Consider the following 23,090-nt stretch of genomic DNA (forward strand, 5'->3'; position numbering starts at 1 on the left):
ACAATAGCCCAGTATTTCTCAATTGGGCGGAGCTCTGGCGTGTTGGGAGGGTTCTTGTCCTTGGGAACCACCTGCACGTTGTTGGCGGCGTACCACTCCATGGCCTTTTTACCGTAATGGCAAGATGCCAAATCCGGCCAAAACAGTACGGAACAACCGTGTTTCTTCAGGAAAGGCAGCAGACGTTTATTCAAACACTCTTTCACGTAAATTTCTTGGTTGACAGTCCCGGAAGCTATGAAAATGCTGCTTTTCAAGCCACAGGTACAGATGGCTTGCCAAACCAACTTTGACAGTTTCATGTGCTTGAAAACATCTGCTACCTTTCCCCTTCCTTTTGCCGTATAAAACTCCTGTCCCGGAAGCTGCTTGTAGTCGGCTTTGACGTAGGTTTCGTCGTCCATTACCACGCAGTCAAACTTCGTCAGCATCGTCGTGTACAGCCTCCGGGATCGCGCTTTGGCCGTCGTATTTTGTTTATCATCGCGATTTGGAGTCACTACCTTCTTGTAAGTCGATAGTCCGGCTCGTTTTTTGGCTCGATGCACGGTTGTAGACGATACACCCAGCTTATTTGCGGCATCTCGGAGAGAGAGGTTAGGGTTTCGCTTGAAACTACCGGCAACTCTCTTTGTCGTCTCAGCGGCTTCCGGTTTTCGATTTCCCCCCGATCCAGACTTCCTGGCTGTCGACAAACGTTCCCCAAACACTTTAATTACATTTGTAATGGTTGATTTGGCAACTTTTAGCGATTTTACCAACTTTGCGTGCGAGTAGCTCGGATTTTCGCGATGCGCGAGCAAAATTTTGATACGCTGCTCTTCTTGCTTGGACGGCATTTTGACAACTGAAGAGTGAATTCCAAAATCAAAATACGAGCAACATTCTACACACACACACCTTCAAAATGAGGGGTGTTCAGGTTTTTTAAATGCAAAATTGAAAGAAATACGTCAAGTTGATATTGACCAAATTTTGACCGTATCACCCTTTATTATAAATTTTGTGAACATCAGAGATAATTGTTGATCTTCAAGGATCTTAAATCTTCAGGGATTCAGGAACTTTGTAGATTTTTAGGAAAATTTGCAGAACTTCTGAAGAACACACAGAACTTCGAAACATCTGTAAAACGACCGAGAAATTTGCAGATCGTCAGGAAAGATTGTTGATATTTAAAGAGATTTTACCGGAGAAGAGAAACAAAACTTCAGGGACGTCCGAAGGTCTTCAAAGAATTAGGCAGAATTGAGTTGTTAACAGAAATTTTCAGAACTCAAGGAATCATGTAGATCTAGTGAGAACTTTTCCCACTACCAAGTTGGTATCGACATCCTGGCGAAGTTTTGAAATCAATTTTCATCTTCATATCGTAGCTCTTGAAGGACAAGATTAACCAGATCCCTGCCGGTGTTCCTCCTGAGCAACCATTTCCTACTCCACAAAGTTCACCTTCTCCTTCTCATTTTATTTAAAATAATAAAAGCAAATACGTCTACCGAAACTAGAGCAATTTTCTGGTAATTGACCACTTTGTCAAGCAGTTTTGACTTTCTACCAGCGATTTCACAAAACTGGACCAACCAATTTATATTTTTTTATGAAACGCACATATGTTGGCTACTTTTCTCGAGGTTCTAGAAGAAAAAATCTCAAAATAATGTTTTATTTCAAAGTTCGAGTGGTATTGTTTATTAATTTATTTGATAAGGCTCAACCGAATTAACTTTACAGAGCCGAGGATTCTTGGTCACTATACAATACATCTTAAAACTATAGTCAAAAGGTACAACACAATAAACACTTTATCTTCCGCTATCCAAAAAGCCTCCTCCATCAGAACTGGAGCCGCTTCCAGTGGTTTCATTGTATGGCAAATTGTTGTACGCCAACGAGGGTCAGAGCGCGTCCATTGCAGCAATGGACGCAAAACGTGGCCAGCACTCACACACTCATCACGAAACGGTTGCTTTCCAAAGTCGACGACGCATCGACCGAAAGAACTGCTGATGAAGAACAATGAGGAGGACCACACAATGGTTGCTGCCGCGAAAACAGACGATCGCGTAGCACACATCGAGAGTGGCCTGCTTTTGTCGACAGCAGAGTGAACACTGTAGTTCGAGTGGTAGTAAATGTCATTTTAAGTGCACGAATGAAGTGGTTAATTCATGATGGAAGATTTTTTTTTTTTGATTCTCGATACAGTTTTGTTTTGAAATCTAAATTGACAGTTCTTTCGGCATGTGCAAAAAGTGTGAACACCAGCAAATAGGAGGTTTCGACAAAGTGTGTCGGAAGTAAATTCGAACAGATTTTTCATTACGGTGGCGGTCAAAATCAGACCAAGAAATCAGATAGTCTAAACGGACCTTAAGAATCTTCACTGAAAATTTCAAGTCATTTGTTACCGTGGTTAAAAAGTTACAGCTGTTTATGGGCGTTGCAATAAATTCGGGTTTGTCTTTTATATCATGTTGAAAACATGTTGAATGTTCGGCATCATTTTCTGTCACCCCGACTGACGGTACTGTGGGACTGTTCATCATCGGATTAAATTGCCAATTTCCGCAGTTTGCATTGAAGAAGATGAACCACCACTGGAGCAAAAAATAAATAAAATTAGCTAAATTAAACAGTAGGGAAACAGTGGTGAGTGGACAGCACCATCTCCCACGCACTTTGGAGTACTCCCCATCCCCAGATTAAATGCACCATAAAAAATTGCTACTCCTTAACAAGATTCCTGTGCACGCTAGTGAAGATAAAGGAGGTTTTAATCTATCGACCAAATCGTCAAATACAACAGGGAATGTTGTTGCAGCTGAGTTATGCGTTATGAGTTATGAGAATCGATTTCCAGCTCTGTATAGAGATGTTCAATCGCTTGTCTCTCTTCCTCCCGTCGCTCCATTGGTCTTTCTTTCAAGCTTCGGTGAAACGGACGAGCGAAAGAGCGCTCGACTTTGATAGTTTCGGTTTTCATGAAACACATCAACAGAGGTTTCACGACGTAGGGTAGAGCGCTACTTCGTCGTAATCGCCCATTTCCGTTCTATCAATCAAAAAGGATCAATAATATCAATGATTTCACCGTGCAGAAATCAATGATAGGTTTGTTCCGATGCGTTAGTTCATTAGCTACAACATAAACCCTGTTAGAGCGCATTGTATGAATATTTACGCTCATTGTTCTCAAAACGAAAGAAGCGCTCCTAGCGAATTCCCTTTTTCTACGTTTATCCGTAGGACGAAGAAAATCTAATGGCGTTTCAATGCATTATGACGGAATTGAAACTCGTAGAACGAATTTAGCGTCAAGAAGCAGTATTAGATTTTAAACAACATCTCAACAATTTGCGACTCATTATCAAATCCAACGGTACGTATGGAAAGGTGAATAAATTTAGAAGTCATCTTTGACAGAAATATTCCATTTTTTGTTTAAACTCGTTCAGAAAAGAGAGGTAAAGCGCGGGTTGTGCTTAGTAGGACGGAAATTAGAACAAAAACCCTATATGACGGAAAATGAAAATATATATTTAAAGCGTTTCTCACGTGAAAACATATGCAGATTACACGTAATATGTTTAATTTATCTTCCGTCCTCATATTTACACGGCGAATGAGAACGACCCAAATTTGAGTTTATTTCACTCATAATCGCCAAAAGTGCAGGAACTCAGCGATGAGTAAATTTGTCTCATGGTATCCTGTGGAAAACCTAAAAATTCTGCCGGAAAATGAGGAATATGACGAAAATTTTATTCAGTCTCGGAGTAGTACCAATAGACTGAGTGAATCCAATCTTTACTTTTCTCAAATAAGGGAATTTTTCCCTGAAAAATCCTGGGAAAACATGAGACAAATTTTACTCATCGCTGAGTTCCTGTACTTTTGGCGATTATGAGTGAACTAAACTCAAATTTGTGTCGTTCTCATTCGCCGTGTATGTAAAAACATTTAACGAAAACGGAACAAATTGAAAGAGCAGTGATAGACTGTTCGTGAAAGGGATTGAAAGCTATAATGAGGTTTCGTTTAACTAGAAAACCGCCGTTACTTACATTGAAAGCGTTATTTACATTGAAAGCAACGACGAGAAGATCCACAGCCAGCCTTTCCTTCCTTCTAAGTGTTATATAAATGAAGCGTTGAACACGTTGTATGATAGAAACAAAACTCGAGTTAATTTTAGAGCTTCGAAAATATAGAGCCCTGCTTACAGCAACTTACAGCCAAAGGTAAAAAAGCAAGTACATGAACAAACCTAACGATGATATAAAAAATTACAATAGGCCTGACTTGATTAATGACCTATACTTTTCATACGCAAATTTATTGATAATTATTTAAATCTCAATCTCAATGGTCTTTGTGGACCGCTCGTGTTAATCTACATTGCTCGATTGGAACCACGTTTTATGGTTCTACACGGAGAACAAATTCGTTAAGTTAAGATAACAATCCTAATAGTTACTTTCACATGGAAAAATATTGTTGTTTGAAAGAAACCTATAGTTATTCCAACATTAATTTGACCGTCAACTCAATCATATCTACCTAATAGATTCAACTGTTCATCTTAAACTCAATTCAACTATAACTTTGATCAATTATAACAACCGCCAATGTAATTTATTTATATACTTTGGTTTCAATTGATCATCATAAATCCACACACTTTTAACTTGTGATGCGTAGAGCAGGCGATAAGATAGCTGACTCTCACGCAGATGAACACGGTTCAAATCTAAGTTGAATGTTCTTGGTCACTTTTTTTTATGATTTTGCAGTTGTGTTTTTGAGATCGATAAAGAAGCAACACAAACCTCCTTGATATGTCGATAATGAAGAGCAGTTCGTTTAATAAACATTGTAAAATTTTGCTTTCCTAACAATAGTTTTCTTGAATCAACTAAAGCATAGTTGTATTTTGGAGTTTGACGTTTGTTCATCTACTGAAAAATATAGTTGAGCCAACCGAGGAGCCAACTATGGACTATAGTTGTTGCCCTCTATATATAGTCAAATCAACTATAGTTTCGGGTTATCTCTAAAACAATTGAACAATATAGTTATTTTGACCGGAAAAATAATTATGTCTGCTATAATTTGTTCTCCGTGTATACGCCTTTTTAATGCACCACCAACGTAGAGTGCGCCACGCGAGTTCGAGAAGAAACGTCAACCAAACCGTTTGTTTACATCAGAATAAGTATTTTCCCCAACGCCAATAACAGCATTTTTCATTCAAAATCTTGCCAATTTCCATCGGTAATTGTCTTATTGTACGATTTTCCACAAATCTGAACTGATTTGCACCTTAACTATTCACACACAAGAAATCCGGGAGATCATAACCACTAAGGCACTTCTCTAATTTTCCATTTTTCTCAACAAAAATATTCCTGAACACCAGCAGGATCTTTTCAAAAACGTTAAAGAATTAAATTTTTCAACTGTAGATTAAGTTTTGCAGCATCTCAGATGAATCAATTTATCAGGAAAAGTAAAAAAGTGTTTCGCTTCCTATGTCTCAAGGCAAAAATTTATGCTCACTACACTCTTTTTGACGTTCTCCTATTCACCATCAGAGATTGAATCGATCGTTTAGTTTCTATTAAAAAGACCTATTGGAACTTTTGGATTCAGTCTTCACGCGTCTCGAAAAAAAAAATTAAAAAAGAAAATTTACCCAAAAACTTCGCTCCTGGTTGGCGTAAAATCATTTTACACCAATCATTCGATAGCTGAAAGGGACTCTTTTATTTTTCTAAAAATCGCCTCTTTCATCAGCCCTTCTTTGAAAACTGTAAAAATTAAATTTTTGACTGGAATCAACATTTTTCTACGTACTTTTTCGTATTATGAAAATATTCAAAAAGTCCCCTTCAGTTAGCGAATGTTTAGCGTAATTCTATAATAAAAGAGGTTTGACAAGTTTGGGATGGTTTGATATTTTTGACCAGGTAGAATATGAAAATACCCCACTGTGCAACGTCAGCATGTACAATGCCAGTGCAACTGAATATGCAGAGAAACGTGTATCGGAATTAATGAACTGAATATTATTTAGTATATTCCTCACACACTCTATATCCCCATTAAAATTCCTCTAGGTTCCATGCTCCCTAGGATGCTCGTTATGAAAATGAAAATTCAATGCTGAAAATGTAGGTGGATTGTTTGTCGGTAGACAGCGATGGTGAATAAAATAGTGTCATGCAAAAGTGGAGGAAATCTAGATTTAGTTGACTGTAACTTTCGATGGAGAATAAACCATTTACAATTCATACAATTATAATGACAAATTGGTATAACTACGCACATGTCAATGAGCCATGCAAATGGGGAAAGTTTAGAGTGTTCCATTATAAATTTTGAATTCAATTATTGGAGGTATTTAACATGCCATGATTTTAATTGCTTTTCATTGTGTGGTGTATCGTTTTCGATTTAAAAGGGCTCATACAGAAGTAATACAAATGTGAAATGAAACTCTATTACACGAGACTGCTGTCTCATTAAATGCGAACCTCCTGTGAATTGATTAAAATATCCTTCTCCCGACACTGATGGGAAACAGGTAGACGTATCGTTTTACATTGAACTCTCCATATCCATGTTTTCACAAATTCCCCCTAACTCTCTCCTACAGGTCCTGGCGACGTGTGGTCCCATGAGCGTGTCGTTCTTCACCGTAGTGGTATTCTTCGGTTCTTTTTATTTGATCAACCTGATGTTAGCTGTCGTTGCTTTGAGTTACGAGGAGGAAGCTGAAATCACCCAAGAGGTAAGCCCCAATTCCCCGTCCGGTATTTTAGCCAAACGTGATTCTTCACGAGTCCTTTTTGTCCCACCATTCCAGGAGCGTCGGAAAGACCTGATCGACCATCGGGACGATTCGACGTTCAGCTTCGATCCGGCCAGTTTGAATGTTAAGCAGTTAAGTAAGCAGCAGCGCAAAAAGCTGGACGCCCGAAAGGGCGTCCTGCTGGCGTCGTACTCTCGCAAGAAGACCCGCCGGAGAAAGAAGGGCAAGGAAGGGGGCGAAAACGAAAACCATCTTGTAAGTTGCCAACAGATAGATGATTATGGTTGCCTGGAAGAAAAAAAAAACAATGCTATTAAATTTTACCATTTGTTTCAATGCAGTCCAAAAGTAGATCGGTGACGCCAAGTCCCAGTCCGAGTCCGAGACACAGCATAGTGCGACCGCAGGCACTGGCACTGCAGCGAACGAAAGGAATGCTGACGACGACGCCCCCAGCTATGCCACCCGCTCAGCATCAGCAACAGAATCCGAACACGTTGCACCCTTTAGGTAACGCATTGCATTGCATTGTCTGTCTTGCCTTTATTGATTTGGCAAATGGAAACATTTAATAAACTCTCTTCTCCGTCGTCAGGCGTGCACTATAGAGGCCAGTTGCTGCCTTCCAGCCGACAGGCGAGTTCCAATGCCAGCGAAGGTGGCGTCAATCGAGAATCTTCCCTGGACGATTCCGGCGTGGTGGATGACCACGAGGAGCAGGACGTCATCACTGGCTCCGAGCTGGTGCATTCTTCCCTAGTAGAGGTAACACTCCACTAAGTCCTGTATGAATAATAGGGCTTTTCACGCCTCGCAGGTGTGAAGCGCTCACAGAATAGTATAACACGGAGAAAGATTGTTTCGCCCAGTAGAAAATGGAATACATCGAAGACAAAAGGCACCGGCGACAACGACGACGATGGCAGCGTAAAGTAGTGTTAAAAATTTATTAAAATTTAAAAATAAACACAGCTGCGCCCGGGCACACGGTTCACGCGCCTTGGGAAAAGAACCATGCTCCGGTTTTTGCACGCGCGTTCGTTAGCACTCCTGGTCCTGTTGGTGCATCCAACTCATCCAGTTATGAATTTCTCTCGTTTCTCAAGCTCTATCGTGCTGCTGTGGCTCCGTGTGTGTGTGTGTGAGTCCTTGGATGGTGTTGCTCCTTTGTGCGAGCAGATTCAAACGACCGCCGGGCCGGGGAACATAACTGCATGGTGCACACACAAAGGTGCAGTGTTCGGCTTGGGAGCATCGTTATTCAAGACTATGTGCCCTCCTCTAGCCTGAGAAGAGTTGGCAGAGGACAAATGAAAGTAAACAGTTCTACCTCTGTGTGCTCATCCTCCAACACCCGCGACAACCGGGTGGGTGGCCATCAGCCAGCAGCGAATGTTCAAAGCCAATGCAGCTGTGATGATGCTGTTGCTGAAAAAGACACAAGTGTTGAGAAATTGTATTCTCAAATTGAAGATTGTTTGCCAACCCATAACATAATGGTGGGCGTGATAGGAATGTAGTTTTTATTTTTCTTTTACTGCATGATTGATGAAAATGTTTTTGATTCTGGATAATGGATCGCACCTCGTATGTCCTCTAAGGCACATGACAGTATTTCATTATTTAAAATCATTTCAAATCCCTGAATTATCACCCATGGCTGTGTGCTTTTAAGAAGCAACATTCGGTATCCATTCTATCTAGGAAAACGGATCCGAGATGTAAAATTAAGGGATAAGCTGTATGAAAACGTTTCCGTGATGGTCCATATAGTTTGTGAGCAATCCCAAAGGTCATATATTTTCCTACTAAACGAGGATCTACACTGAGGCAAATAAACTTAAGAATTGCATAAGGTTCGACCTATGAACGACACTTAACGGGCCTTATTATGGGTGTCACACGGTGATAAGGAAGTGATACTCAGAATAAGAGCCGTGATTGCCGTACAAATCAAATGGGAATCACTTCACCGTGACGACAAGTGACAAGTTTTCACCGTGAAGTGACATCCGTAATAAGCCCCAACATTAGGTAGCTCTTATACGCCTTCAACCATTTAATTTATCCAAGCGTTGAAAGACGAGTGGTCAACACATCAACACCCATGTTTCGGATCCAGTTTGTTCCGTTTTATTAGTATTTTGTCAACATTATTTTTCATAAGGCAAATCAATGAAATTCATACGGATTTCTTGTGGCATAGTTTCAAGTGGTTCTTATGAAATTCTTACGATATTTTGCCTCAGTGTGCGGTATTGCATTGTTACCACTCAATATCCGTTTGTGAAGTGCATAAAAATCTAGGATCGATGTAATTACAAGGTAAATTTGCAATTCATTAGCTTACAGGAACTTAAGTGCTAACGGTGCTAACGCACATTGTTCATACATAAATCGAAAATGAGAGGTCCTAGGATCTGGCATCATGAACCTTAACGAAGACCTTTCTGTAGGATAAATACGATTTGAACCAGCGAAGATCCACGGTGGTAGACCAAGGCGGCTCAGTGAGGTTGAGTGGAACTTTGTCGAAAGCCTTTGGGAAGTCAATATACATGCACGACTTCACTGACGCTTCCCGCTGCTTTGGGTAAGATTGTTGGTGATGGTCATCAAGTAAGTGGACTATGATTGATTATGGATTGAACAGCTGGATATACCTTATCATTATCAGAAGACTTTCGAGAACTTTGGCCAAACAATTCAGGATCGGGATAGGTCAGTGGTTTTCCACACTGTGAATATTACCGGTATCATTGATGGAAGGTTCCAGGTATCAGTGCACAGTGGTACAGAATGCAGATTTAGCTGGAATGATATGTTTTGAGCCTGAAATTGAAACTTTAGACTAAAAGTCTCTTCTACAAAGTTGTTCCTTGTAGTTAGGCCCTCATTTTTATGACAATGAATTCTAGGGTGGTTCTTATTATCATTTAAATCAAATATCTAACTTTTTTGTTTGAATAAATTAAGGTATACATTCTTTGGCAAAGTTATAGCTGAGCTAATTTCAAGCAACTTTGTTGAAAACAATTTTTTTGTATCTCTTAAATTGGCCGATTTAGAGCTATTTTCTTGAATTGAGTTAGGGTGGCTCTTAAAAAACAGGTTTTTTGCTCTATTTTTCTTATTTCGAATTTCTCAGCAGAGGTGTCTTTAGATAACTTTTAGATCTTAAGAAGGCGCAATTTTTTGCTGCACAAAGCTTGTCAATATCTTTCGCCGATCAAGAGTTATTGACGTTTGTATACTAAAAATATACACTTTTCAAATGTTAATATCTCTGGTTGGGGCAAACAAAAAAAAAGTTTTTTTGTAGCATGTGAAAGGGCGTATGTTATTCTCCATAATATGAAAAAATTGGAGGTATGTTATTTTTTAAACTCGTATAAAATCAATTTGAATTTATTCATATTTTTTACTATTTTTGGGTATATCTTTTTTATTAGAAGAGATACAGGCAACAAACTCAGCTATAAAACATTCTTCTTAAAGAGTTTTAAAAGTCTCTAGAAGATAACATTCATGCGAATTTTCAAATAAAAAAGTTATTGCTAAAAAACTATTTTTTCCAGGAACACCCTAAGTCAACTCCGAAAAATTACTCTAAAATGAGAACGTTAAGAGATAGAAAAAAAAATTTTTCAACTAAGTTGCTTGCAAGTAACTTATCTACAACTTTGTTGAACATCACATGTTTATATTTTGTAGAACAAAAAAGTTAGTTTTAAAAATTCCCTAATTTGAGGACCACCCTGACGTTTGCAAAAACCAAAAGAAGGGAATTTTTAAGAACAAAAACTTCTTCCAAGACACTAAATGTCCAAATATTGAAACAAATGTACTAGCACATTTTATATAAATTTGTCATTAGAGTGGTCCTATGAAATCCATATTTTGCCAATAACTTTTTTATTTGAAATTTATCATGAAAGTCATCTTCTAGAGACTTTTAAAACTCTTTAAGACGAATGTTTTATAGCTGAATTTGTTGCCTGTATCTCTTCTAATAAAAAAGATATACTCAAATATAGTAAAAAATATGAATAAATTCAAATTGATTTTATACGAGTTTAAAAAATAACATACCTCCAATTTTTTCATATTATGAAGAATAACATACGCCCTTTCAAATGCTGCAAAAAAACTTTTTTTTTGTTTGCCCCAACCAGAGATATTAACATTTGAAAAGTGTATATTTTTAGTATACAAACGTCAATAACTCTTGATCGGCGAAAGATATTGACAAGCTTTGTGCAGCAAAAAATTGCGCCTTCTTAAGATCTAAAAGTTATCTGAAGACACCTTTGCTGAGAAATTCGAAATAAGAAAAATAGAGCAAAAAAACTGTTTTTTTAAGAGTCACCCTAACTCAATTCAAGAAAATAGCTCTAAATCGGCCAATTTAAGAGATACAAAAAAGTTGTTTTCAACAAAGTTGCTTGAAATTAGCTCAGCTATAACTTTGCCAAAGAATGTATACCTTAATTTATTCAAACAAAAAAGTTAGATATTTGATTTAAATGATAATAAGAACCACCCTAGAATTCATTGTCATAAAAATGAGGGCCTAACTACAAGGAACAACTTTGTAGAAGGGACTTTTAGTCTAAAGTTTCAATTTCAGGCTCAAAACATATCATTCCAGCTAAATCTGCATTCTGGACCACTGTGCAGTGGCCAACTATGCAGCACAGTTCTTGATGCAAGATGGTATAATATGATTCGGACCAGGGATTGTTAAGTAGCGTCTTGTCATGGGTAACATGGTAAATGATCGATATACTGCTGCGGCGAAGGAGTATGATTGAGTACGAAAACGATTCGGAAAAGGTCAGCGAAGAGGTTGAGTAATTTGTTTGCAAATTAAAGAGTATCTGTTACCCATTCACTTTCTCCTTGCATTTACTTCCGTCCTTCGTCCCTCAGTTTCGACTGTGGGTTGCCCTGTCGATAAACCTCTTCCAATTCCAACGGTACCGTTTGCCGAGCCATTCGTGAACTGTAGTTTGAAAACGACGGACACTATGGGGCCTTAGAGTGATGCAAAATTTGAAATTTTCGCTCCACAATACTCAAAATTTGAACCCATTTGGTGAGAAACTGAGATGGCACAAACCATTTGAAGTTTGTATGGGAATTACTATGGTAAAACCAAGACTTTTGTTCATGTCTATCTAATAATTCACCATATAGGTCTGCTTCAAAAGTTTTCAACTGCACTTGTAGGAAATTTTCTAAGCTACAACTTTGCTTAGGATCACTTTTTGATTAAATGCAAGAATCGAAAGTTATCAATGGTTAAATGCGCTGATATCTTATGATCATGCTCAATCAACTGCTCAGCAGGCAACATTGGTGTTTCTGGGGCGTTGAATAGGACACAAAAATCATGGCTACTATTCACACTGCAAAATACAGTGTTGCCTACAGAGCAGCTGCTTGATCATGTCATAAGTTTACCAATCTCTTAAATAATTAATCACTTTTTCCTGTCTCGTTTTACATAGAAACGATCTTCAGCAAAGTTGTAGCTGAGAAAATTTTCTATAAGAATGGCTGTCAAACTGTTTTGCAGCTCAATATGGAAAAAAGACTAGAAGGCAATGAACAAAAAGTTGAGATTTCCCATAGTAATTTACATGTAAACTTCAAATGGCTTGTGCGAAGTCTGTTTCTAACCAAATGAGTTGTAACTTTGGGAGGCTAATCAGGACCCGATTTGAAACCATTTAAGCACTGTGGAGCGAAAAAGTCAAATTTTGCATCAGTCAAATGGGGCCTGTCCCCGCCGTTTGCTGTTCAAACGGTCAATATGGGTTTCAGGGCACATTGCGTTCGGGATTGACCGCCCCGTTAGTCAAAAAGACGGACACTACGGGGTCTGACCACACCGTAGATAGATTCTAGCGGTAAACTACGGGGTCCTGTATATATTTAGGTTGGCTTCTCCTCCACTACTACTCAAGTCTCGTACAGAATTATCACCATGCTTGGCATACACAGTTTTGCTCACGAACTGCTCATTTGCTAATAACTTTGCACAGAGTTGACGAAACATAGTTCTGTTTGAAGCAGTCGATAGAATAGCTTACTATAGTTTAAGCTTTTTATAAGTATGTAAAAAAGGAGATTTTAATTATAGCAATAAACTGTATTTGATTTTGCGTTTCAAAAATGAAGTGAGAAATGCTCGCTGCACATCTCGGACTTTAAGTGTAAAAATTCATTGGTGTTGATTCAAATGACAAGATTTACCTACCTGTCTACAGTAAACTATGATCCTGATCTATCAATTACTTTAAAGAAAACTAAATTTCAACAAGTGAGTGAAAAGTTATTAACAAATGAGCAGTTGGTGTATACAACTGTGCATGCCAAGCATGCATCACCTTCTTTAACCAAGGTTGCAAATACTCATTTCAGCTTAAACAATGTTTTTCTAAATTATGAAATAATTAGATGCCATGATCAAATTTTGAATTGGTAGGATACAATAAGAGGGTGCAAAGAATGTGTTTGACATATTAAACCTGTTTATTTCACTTCATGAGAGTCACAATCAGCGATTTTTCACAAACTCACTCACTCACTCAGCGATAAGAAAATCGCTGATTGTGACTCATAGAAAGCAAAATTTACAGGTTTTATGTTTCAAACGCATACTTTGTAACCTCTTCTTGTAAGATACAAACATGCCATCATACCATCTTTTGGTTTTATTATTCCGAAATACATTATTTTAGCTGAAATGAGTATTTGCAACCTTGTCTTTAACTTTTCGTTCTTTCACTAAAGGTTCTATTTGCTCTAGGGTTGGTCTAGCTTGCACACTAAGATTTTGATTTCGTGTTCGGTAAATTTTACCGAAATCAGAACAGCTGAACGTTTGGTAAAACTTTGACCTTCATTTTAAAGGCTACTGAATTTGAAAATAACTTCAAAACTTGTTTAACCTTGTTTAAATGATCAAATCTTGTCATTTTAGTGGAGATTTACTTTCAAAGTAGCTGAAAAGCAATTGAATTGAATTGCATAAATTTTACCGAACAATTCAGCTGTTCAGATTTCGGTAAAAATTACCGAGGTCGACGATAATTTCTAAATGTGTGGTCTACGACTACCGCTTTTGACTTTCATCAGGCAATACGCTAGCAACGATGGCGGGTGATTTCCTTGCGCTTTCGATCGTTGAGCAATTTTCATTTAGTCTAATTTTGCCCCATCATGGCCCCCTTTACACCACCTCCACCAATAGCCTCCCAATCCTACTTTTAGCGACATCTGGCTGTGAGTAGCGGAACTTCGTGATGTGACTGCGTGGTGGACGGTGTTTGCACTTTAATATTTGAATCCTTTCCTGGCTTTCATAACATTAAAATCGAAACAATAAACTCTTGACAATCTCAACCATCTCGGACAGACAGACACACCACTGGTTACAGATGGCATCGGTGGAGGAGCTTCGACTACAGTAGGTGACATTTACCGGAATACCAGCTGATCTTTTGAGAGTGTTGACAAAAGACCAGAACGACAATGGATATTCTTTGAAGCCATTCTGGAGGTTATCAATATACTCACGAAAGCGAACTTCATGTAAACTATTGTACTCGGTTTCTAGTTGCTGCACGGTATATGGTTTTCAGTAGTCCTGAAGCTAAAGGAACGTTTAATGTGAAAGTGGATAGAATCTACAAATGGCCGCTATTATGATTATTTTGCCTTGCCACTTCGAATTTTTGATGACACGAATCTCAGAAACTATAAAGATGGGGAAATTGTAGTCCCATGCAAAAAAGTGATTATAATTTCACACACGAATCTTTATATTTTCTGAGATTCAACCATCAAATTATCAAAGTGGCTAGGCAAAATAACCATCATAGCGGCCATTTGTGGATTCTATCAACTTACAGCTGTAAGACCTTTACACAAACAGTTTCGCTGATTACACAATTGCGAATTTCACCAGGGTTGATGGAACTTCAGCGGTTACCGTTTCTGCGTACTGAGTAGAAGGTCAGGAGTTCAATACTAGGCCCATCCCCTTCCTTTCAATTTTTACAATGCCTTATTCTATCCCCTCTAGATTTAAATTACAAATAGTCTGCTGCTTTTACTAATCGTATCACTCTTACCATACTGAATCCTGATCTAAAAATAACCTTACCTTACCCAATTTCACTCGTTCTGATCAGTAACGGAGTAGCAACTACGACGTGCACGTTCTTTAAATAAAAAATACACTTCGACTGCTATTAATTGAGAGCTTTCTATGTCAGTTGGTTAGTTTTCTTTATCAAAGATGCTTTCAGCCTTTGGCTAGTTCGCCTCAGAAAATGCATGCATTTGTACACTGTGTGGCAAGCACAATGCAACTATGCCCAGGGAAGTCGAGAAAATTTCCAATCCGAAAGATTCCCTTGGCTGGACCAGGCCTGTCATGGTGGTTACTCATGGGTTTGGGCACATTAATTTCGATCTACATGCACTCCTATAATCCAGGCTGAATATTTGGACGCCCATCTAGATTACTATGCTGCAAACATACAGCATCGAACATATTCTGCCTTCATCCATAATCAATCTTCGCCCTTAAATGTGTTCCATTCCACATATCAAATTAAAAAACAAACGCTTGGAAAAAAAATCCGTCTTCAAATGTGCTATGAAAAATGGTCTGCGCCAGAGCTGGTAAATATCACGGCCGTCATGTGACAATGACAAAACAGGTCCTCTCACTATCATGAGCCGAAACTACCTATCCCTAGCTTTCTTGTCATTTTCCAATGATCAAGCACTCATGAGAATAATTCTTAACTTTAGGGATCTTTATAACATTTTCTCTAACTTCAGGGCAGTTTCAAGAAGTTTGTAGAGCTTCAGAGCATTCCCGTTAACTTAACGAAAATTGAAGGAACCAAATAGAAGCCAAGAGGATTAAAAGCAGATCCCGAGACTTTCAGAGCAGTTTGGGGACGGGATAGCTCAGTAACTACATTTATTCAGTGAATTTGATAACCTAGGTTTTTAAGTTGGCTGGTCTATCTCTGTTCCCCTCTAGCTTCCTATCTTGTTTGGCGATACTACCATAGAGGTAACTCTAAGACCAGAAGGTCCCGAAGAAACGAGCTCAACTTTTTGGCTCAGCTCTGGTACTATCTTCGGTCCCAAGCTAATCGATTCACCCCTCGAAACATAGGAAAATCCACTAACCCCTCATTTTATCTGTCAAACTTTCATAGCGAATCAAAACAAACATAGTGTGGTACTGGAATTTATACTAGAATGGGGTACGTTAGTCGATTTGCTTGGGACCAACAGGCTAGTCAAGTAGTGAGCCAATTTAAAATCGTTAGTTTCGTATTGAATGTTGATACTACCAACAATCAATACGAAACTAACGATTTTAAATTGGCTCACTACTTGACTAGCCTATTGGTCGCAAGCAAACGATTAACGAATCCCATTCTAGTCGAAATTCTAGTCCTACACAATGTTTGTTTTGATTCACTATGAAAGTTTGACAGATAAAATGAGGGGTTATTGGTTTTTCCTATGTTTCGAGGGGTGAATCGATTAGCTTGGGACCGAAGAGAGTACCAGAGGTGAGCCAAAATGTTGAGCACGTTATTTCGGGACCTTTTAGTCTTATTAGAGCTGCCTCTATGATACTACTCTTGACCTATTGAGCCTGTACGAAGTGTGTCCGCGCTAACGATCTTGCATGCAAGTGGTATTTGCTTCGAAGCTTATGTTGTACTTTTGCGGGCTTCCGCCCGGTCGATGCGACCGCGGTGGTTGCTGTCTCCTACGGCACTTGAGATATAGGGATGAATGACACTCAAAAATAAATAAACAACAACAACAACGGCGCTTGAGTGATTACCTCTCACCCCAGTAGGCCTGGGTTCAATCTCAGTCGGCGCCGACGGGATGTTCCTTCGGAAGGAAAGTAAAGCCGTTGGTCCTCGGTTCATGTGTTGATGGGTTGATAGATAGGGTCCAAGTGTCCAGGATAGGGTCAAGGCATTGGTGCTCAGCACAGAAAACAAGATCGACGGAAAACAAATCAAGGAAAAAAAAACAGCGCTTGAGTTTGCGTTTCGTGCACAGACGAATTTAGTTCACGAACGTGGTGCCGCGAACCGGTTCTGGTGACGGGTGGCCGACTCGGTCAGTGGATGATAGCTTGGTGGAAGCTAGCCGGAGTACACTGGTAACGTGGCAACTCCCTTCCGATACGCCCGGAAGCTTTGAATCCAAAGCGTGGCATGGCTTGTATATAGAGAGTAGAAAGCGAGCAAAGACATCTTTGAGTAACGTACGAATCGGGTTGATCATCTCTCTTTACCAAAGTCCCCAGTTGGAGAGAGATGGTGAGGGGTATCCCTCCCTCCCCGCCACCACTGGCAAAAAGTGATGATCACCGATTTGCTCATGTACCGACGATGTGTTTGAAACAGTTCTATCGATTGTACAGCACTCAAGTCGTTATCTGAAGGGAGGCGTAGGTTTGGAAATTGCAGCTGTTGTTATCGGTGATCATTAGACTGATGCAAAATTTGAAATTTCCGATCCACAGTGCTCAAACGGTTCCAAATTGGGCCCTGATTAGCCTCCCAAAATTTGAACTCAGTTTAGTGATCACCTCTTTTTGCCAGTGGTGGTGGCGGGGGGGGGGGGTTAATACCCCTCACCATCTCTGACCAATTTAAGTCTGTTATTTGAAACTTAGCATCTTCAACTATGTAAAATCGTTATCTTTACGCAGAAGTAATACAAACATAAATAGTTAAAGCACTGTTACAACTTTTAAGAAGTTCTGTGGAATTCATGAAAGTCCAGAGAATTTCTGGGAAGTCCAATGCACTTCAGGAAAGTTGAATGAATTTTAAGGAAACCCAGAGAGCATCGAGAAGACGATAGAAATTGGTTTGGTTTGGATATAGTTTTGGTTTAAGAAGAATTTAGCCACGTAAAACAACCATGTTAGGATACAACAGTAGTTGACGGTTTGGCTTATCAAGACTGGGATCTTGATTCACATCGAGATTACGAAACATTTAACGGCTAACAATACGAATCGATTAGATTATATGAATGACTCTCTTCCCTGTAAGTATTTTAAAGTTTTATAGCGAGTTGATTACTAACAAACTTTACCCATACCTCAGTGTCTATTAAAGGGAACTTAAATTGTGCTTACATGCTTTCCTACATTACAACTCTCGACTCTCGTGACATCTAAAAATTCAGGTAGTAACCAGCTCTCAATATACCTTGACAGAACTGCATGGGACCGGGAATCGAACCTATTGCCTTCGGCTTTGTAATACCGTGGCTATCTGGGGCCCCATAACTTTCGGATACTTGATCAACCAGCAGTCAAAATTTCAGAGAATTTCATAGACTTCCGGAAAAGTGACAGCTCTTTGAACTTTTTTGCAGAGAAAAAAATCGCGATTTCATATAAATATACTGCATGTTTGGAAATCTTTTCCAATTAGACTAGGGAACTGTAACGCCCAAGTAACATTGCAAGTTTTATCAAGGTTTTAAAGCGTTCTACAAGACCAATTCATGGTCTACAGAACCCTCAGAAAACCAAAATTGTTACTTGGGCGTGTTATTATTGCACATATCACTAATGCCACTCATAGCAATTTACTACTTATATGAATATTACACAAACTGCTTCAACACAAAGATATATTCAAAAGTGAGTCAGTGTTGTTTATTTTAGAAGTCTCGATATTATGGTGGAAGATGTCTGTAGATACTGCTTCAGTTCAATGCTAAAATGAATGCCAATTTGAACTACTCGAACCAACTGTTATTTGGTCCTTCAAGGTTGTTGGACCTCGAACCTTTGTTCGAAATTTGAAATACATAGGGTGGAGAAACTAAGGTGGTCGGAGGTGAGGCCGGCAGCTCAAATGATATATTCATACTGTACTGGACATATTTCAGCATGTAAGATGTACAACAAAAATGAGCTGTGTTTGTTCACATCGACTGATACTGAGTGGTTGCGAGATATCGTCGATAATAGACGATTGTTGTGTATTAGAGAACGTTTGCGCAAAAAGACTAGGGTGGGAAACGAATTCGAAACTCAAATGTCATTAGCCAAATACATCCTCAGACCATAGGTCCACCGGTGTATAATTGGCAATGCACCCGTGTACTGAATGGAAATTGTGGGTTCGAATCCCACCGGTGCCTTTAGATTTTTCGCAAATTTTCTCACACACACGTCTCTTACCGATGATATGTGCTTACCTCTCAGTAAGGCAATTTATTTATTAAATAATGAATAAACGATCAGCGTACAATGTGTATACATCAATCGATAGCTTTGAACATATATTTTACTAAGAAAATATTACATTGTGATTAAATGGCGTACATTTTTCAAAAACTCGTCACGCTGTTCCAGTAGTTGTGGAAGTTGATAACTTTGTTTCCTACTGAAAAATTAGAACGCATTGGATTCCATTATTAAAGGAACACTACCGCAACTATATTCCACCATTATTCCGGTATAAACCCCTTACCTCAACTATAAGTACATCACTATTACTGGAACACTTACCCTATCAGATGCACCTGTTCTTCAAAACCCAAAACAACAATTGCATCTCGGGATGGTGTGATGTCAAATAATTGGAGTCTTCCTCAAATCCCTTGTAACATTTTTTTATCTACACAACTGAAAGCAACCAGCCATCAGGATGCATAACTACCAACACCGTAGTCTGCATACATAATTTAGCTTGTTTTTTAATTGCCACAGCTCGCCCGGCCTGTCGTTTTCATTCATTGTCGTCGTTGTCGTCGTCGTTGCCATCCTGTTGCTCCTATCGCGACGCCTAATGCGCCCCTGCCTGCTGCTCCGTTGCTCATTATTCTGGTGCTATATTTCTTTTGCTCATTTTCTCGTTTACAACCGGACCGACCGCGGCAACCATCAACAACAAACATCCATGGCAACCACCCACTCACTCCCACCAGCAACGGGAGGTAACACCGGTAACATTGGCGTTATCACCGCGGGAGGTTAGAATAATAAAATGTAACGGTAATTTAGCGAAAGTCAAAAAGCACAGCGTTTATGCCCTCCATCCGGAATACTTGTCGCAAATTGTTGTAATAGGTAAGTGAACAGCAACTGGTGGTAATCGCAGGGGAAGTTTAACGAAGGAATTGGGCTAATTTGGTTGAGTTTTTGTGTGTTTGTTTCAGACGATCTTCCTGATAGAAATTGTGATAGATGTGTTCAATGTTGCATCAGCTACGAAAAGTGGTTGCAGTTTCAAAATTGTTTATACAATGTAAGTTTATTGGAAAGTTTGCTGCTGCAGATGCATTTAATCGAAGCTTTCACCCTTTGAAACAGATTGTTAAGGATCCATTGTTCGAATTAGGGATCACACTATGTATTGTTTTAAATACATTGTTTTTAGCGTTAGAACATCACGGCATGAACCAGAACGCGCGTGATGTGTTAGAATATGGTAATAGGGTAAGTTACCGCAGATAGCTGTTACAGGACTTCCATGCATAGTAAATTACTTTTCCATAGGTTTTTACAGCGGTTTTTTCATTCGAGTGCATATTGAAAGTGTTGGCCCTGTCAAAGGATTTTTTCCTATGCGGCTGGAACATATTCGATCTGATTATCGTGTCAGCCAGCTTGCTCGATCTAATCTTCGAGCTGATGGAGGGCCTGACAGTGTTGCGGGGGTTGAGATTGGTAAGTTTCAGGACTTGAACGATAAGCTCTGCAGGTGATATTCATAATTGTCCTCCCACCTTACCAGTTACGGGTACTGAAACTAGCACAATCATGGACCACGATGAAGGTCCTGCTAAGTATTATCATATCGACAATAGGTGCTTTAGGTAATCTGACGTTCGTGTTGGTGATTGTTATCTATATTTTTGCTGTTATCGGAATGCAGTTGTTTTCCAAAGATTACACTCCGGAAAAGTTCGCACCGGACCCGGTGCCAAGGTAACTTATGACCATCTCAAACTCACCCTAGTTATCCAGCTCTAATTCCGTTTCAAAACAGGTGGAACTTCAACGATTTTTTTCACTCGTTCATGATGATTTTTCGTATTTTGTGCGGAGAATGGATCGAACCACTGTGGGACTGCATGCGGGCTGAAGAAGAGGTAAGAAGACCTTCACAAAACATAGGGTAGATGTACTGGTCATGGAATACCCATTAGCTCATTAGCCACGTGCCATGACTGGCACAGCTACCCTAGTATTTAAAAGCAGTAAATCAATTCTCGCTGTTGACACCCCATTCAGGAAGGAGCCTCGTCGTGCTTTGCCATCTTCCTCCCGGCGCTGGTGATGGGCAACTTTATGGTTCTGAACTTGTTCTTGGCCTTGTTGCTCAATAGTTTTAATTCGGAGGAGCTGAAATCGAAGAAGGAGGTACGTTTGGTTTTCCGTTTCAATCAGAAAAATGCCAATAAATCACCATCTTCTCACCACCATCGCCATCGTCATCGTCATGTTGCATCCACATTGTCCACCTCACTGTTAGATGTGTCTCTTTTGTGTGTTTGTGTGTATAAGTGTGCTCACCCAAACCAACATAACAAACATTGTCAATCACGAGTGTGAACATTACACCATCTATCTCCTCGAACATTTGCATTGCGAACATTCATTTATCATTTTTTTATGGATAGATGTGTTTATGCATCAACAACAGCCACAACAAAAACTCAATCAACTCAATACATGGATGTCAAAGCATAGAGATTTATCGAACTGCTCGATGAGTTGCACGACGTAGTACATGCGATATTTTGAAGTTTCAACTAATGGAACTATTTAAAGAAACTGTTTTCTGTAAAACTGTACTTTCAATTCAAAACTAAAAGTTTTGTAGGAGAAATTGTATGGATTTTTAAAACAAACTATAACAGAATGCATGAAATTCCATTAAATCCGAATGAATGTGGGCGTCTGCATGTATAAAGGAAAAGAGAAGGGTTAGTAATTTTCATTTAATTTCACTACCTTAGGTAGTGAAGTTAAATGGAAATTAATTATCATTTTCTCTTTCTTTATCCATTATCCATCCATCATTAAATATATGAGAATTATGATAAAACAATTCTATTAAAAAAAAACTTAAATGCTGCATGAAGGTGTTTATTGAAAAACTAAAAATTTGATGTCATAAAAAATGTTATACTTTAAGCTACAGAATTCGAAAGGAAGGCATCCATTAACTATATGTTATGCAAAAATAGATGAAAATTCAAACACTATTGCCACGATTTATGATGACGTAATTTTTTGCTTGTTACAGTGTAAAAAATCTGCCGCCTCCCTTTAATGTGACGTAGGGGAAATGATGGCTTCGGCAATACCTTAACCTATTATCGTCAGGGGGGTAAACAAAGTCTTAGAGCACTCAAATTTGACCAATAGATGCTCTGAAACACAATGTATACAAATGTCAAAATTTTTATGTCCGTGCTTCACCGGACGGCAATCACTGGGCGGACCGAGAATAGACCGATTTGACTGGGCGGATCGAGGACAGTTTCCACAAGGAGGACTTATTTCAGTAGCCGGACTTCTTCGAATGCTAACGGAGTTTAAAATAGACTTGTTATTCGTTTAGATTTCCAGAGTGAACTGAACTGGTTCTGTATATTTCTGCCATATTTATCCTGGCGCCAAATTAGCACAGGCATTTAAAATCGCACCGTCATTTGACGTATCGATTAAATGCGCACGTATGCCACAGTCCTTCTCATTTAAATAAAAATTTGACCTTCGTCAAACTTTATATATTCAATGTAGGGGAAACGCTCCTATAGTTGCGGTACGTTAGAAGCGTTAGTTTTCTATAGTTGTGCATGGAGACTCAATACACAACTATAGGAACCTAACGCTTCTAACGTACCGCAACTATAGGAGCGTTTACCCTACTAATTGTAAGAGTAATCTTCAAAATTCTTCTCATTCTGAACTCTTTCTTCGACGTTCTTGATTCAACTGTTATTATTTCATGTTTTCTTTTCCTTCCCACCGTCGGGGCCCTCTTTTCTTCAACTCTGCCGTTGTTCTCTTCTTCTGGCGTGGTGCTATCTGACTCGCAAGTTGTTCCCGCCTCCGGTGTTGTCACCGTTACGATAAGACTTGGGAACTGCCAAGCGACCAGACTGTGAGGCCTCAGCTGTGTACGATGCGCCATCGCTCCTACGCTTCCAACTCGTACCTGAA

The 23,090-nt window shown here is 39.2% G+C and overlaps 2 protein-coding genes across 4 annotated transcripts in view; one reads left to right on the forward strand and one right to left on the reverse strand.

Annotated features, from left to right (window-relative positions):
• Atac3 (Ada2a-containing complex component 3) overlaps nucleotides 1–23,090 on the reverse strand; it is a 215,746-nt gene that overhangs the window by 44,306 nt on the left and 148,350 nt on the right. The window lies entirely within an intron of this gene.
• The window catches only part of NaCP60E (Na channel protein 60E), an 87,520-nt gene that overhangs the window by 24,415 nt on the left and 40,015 nt on the right, over nucleotides 1–23,090 (forward strand). For all 3 annotated transcript variants that reach the window (XM_065237664.1, XM_065237665.1, XM_065237663.1), the window contains exons 7-17: nucleotides 6,662–6,796; nucleotides 6,872–7,072; nucleotides 7,159–7,327; nucleotides 7,413–7,582; nucleotides 19,841–19,982; nucleotides 20,072–20,160; nucleotides 20,226–20,351; nucleotides 20,412–20,582; nucleotides 20,650–20,843; nucleotides 20,905–21,007; nucleotides 21,150–21,278. In XM_065237664.1, the coding sequence (XP_065093736.1) occupies nucleotides 6,662–6,796; nucleotides 6,872–7,072; nucleotides 7,159–7,327; nucleotides 7,413–7,582; nucleotides 19,841–19,982; nucleotides 20,072–20,160; nucleotides 20,226–20,351; nucleotides 20,412–20,582; nucleotides 20,650–20,843; nucleotides 20,905–21,007; nucleotides 21,150–21,278 (1,629 nt within the window). The remainder of the gene's footprint in view (nucleotides 1–6,661; nucleotides 6,797–6,871; nucleotides 7,073–7,158; nucleotides 7,328–7,412; nucleotides 7,583–19,840; nucleotides 19,983–20,071; nucleotides 20,161–20,225; nucleotides 20,352–20,411; nucleotides 20,583–20,649; nucleotides 20,844–20,904; nucleotides 21,008–21,149; nucleotides 21,279–23,090) is intronic.

This window comes from Ochlerotatus camptorhynchus, unplaced genomic scaffold (genome assembly GCF_037179485.1).
Source record: "Ochlerotatus camptorhynchus isolate MF236.1 unplaced genomic scaffold, CSIRO-AGI_Acam_v1.1 ptg000639l, whole genome shotgun sequence".
NCBI lineage: Eukaryota > Metazoa > Arthropoda > Insecta > Diptera > Culicidae > Ochlerotatus > Ochlerotatus camptorhynchus.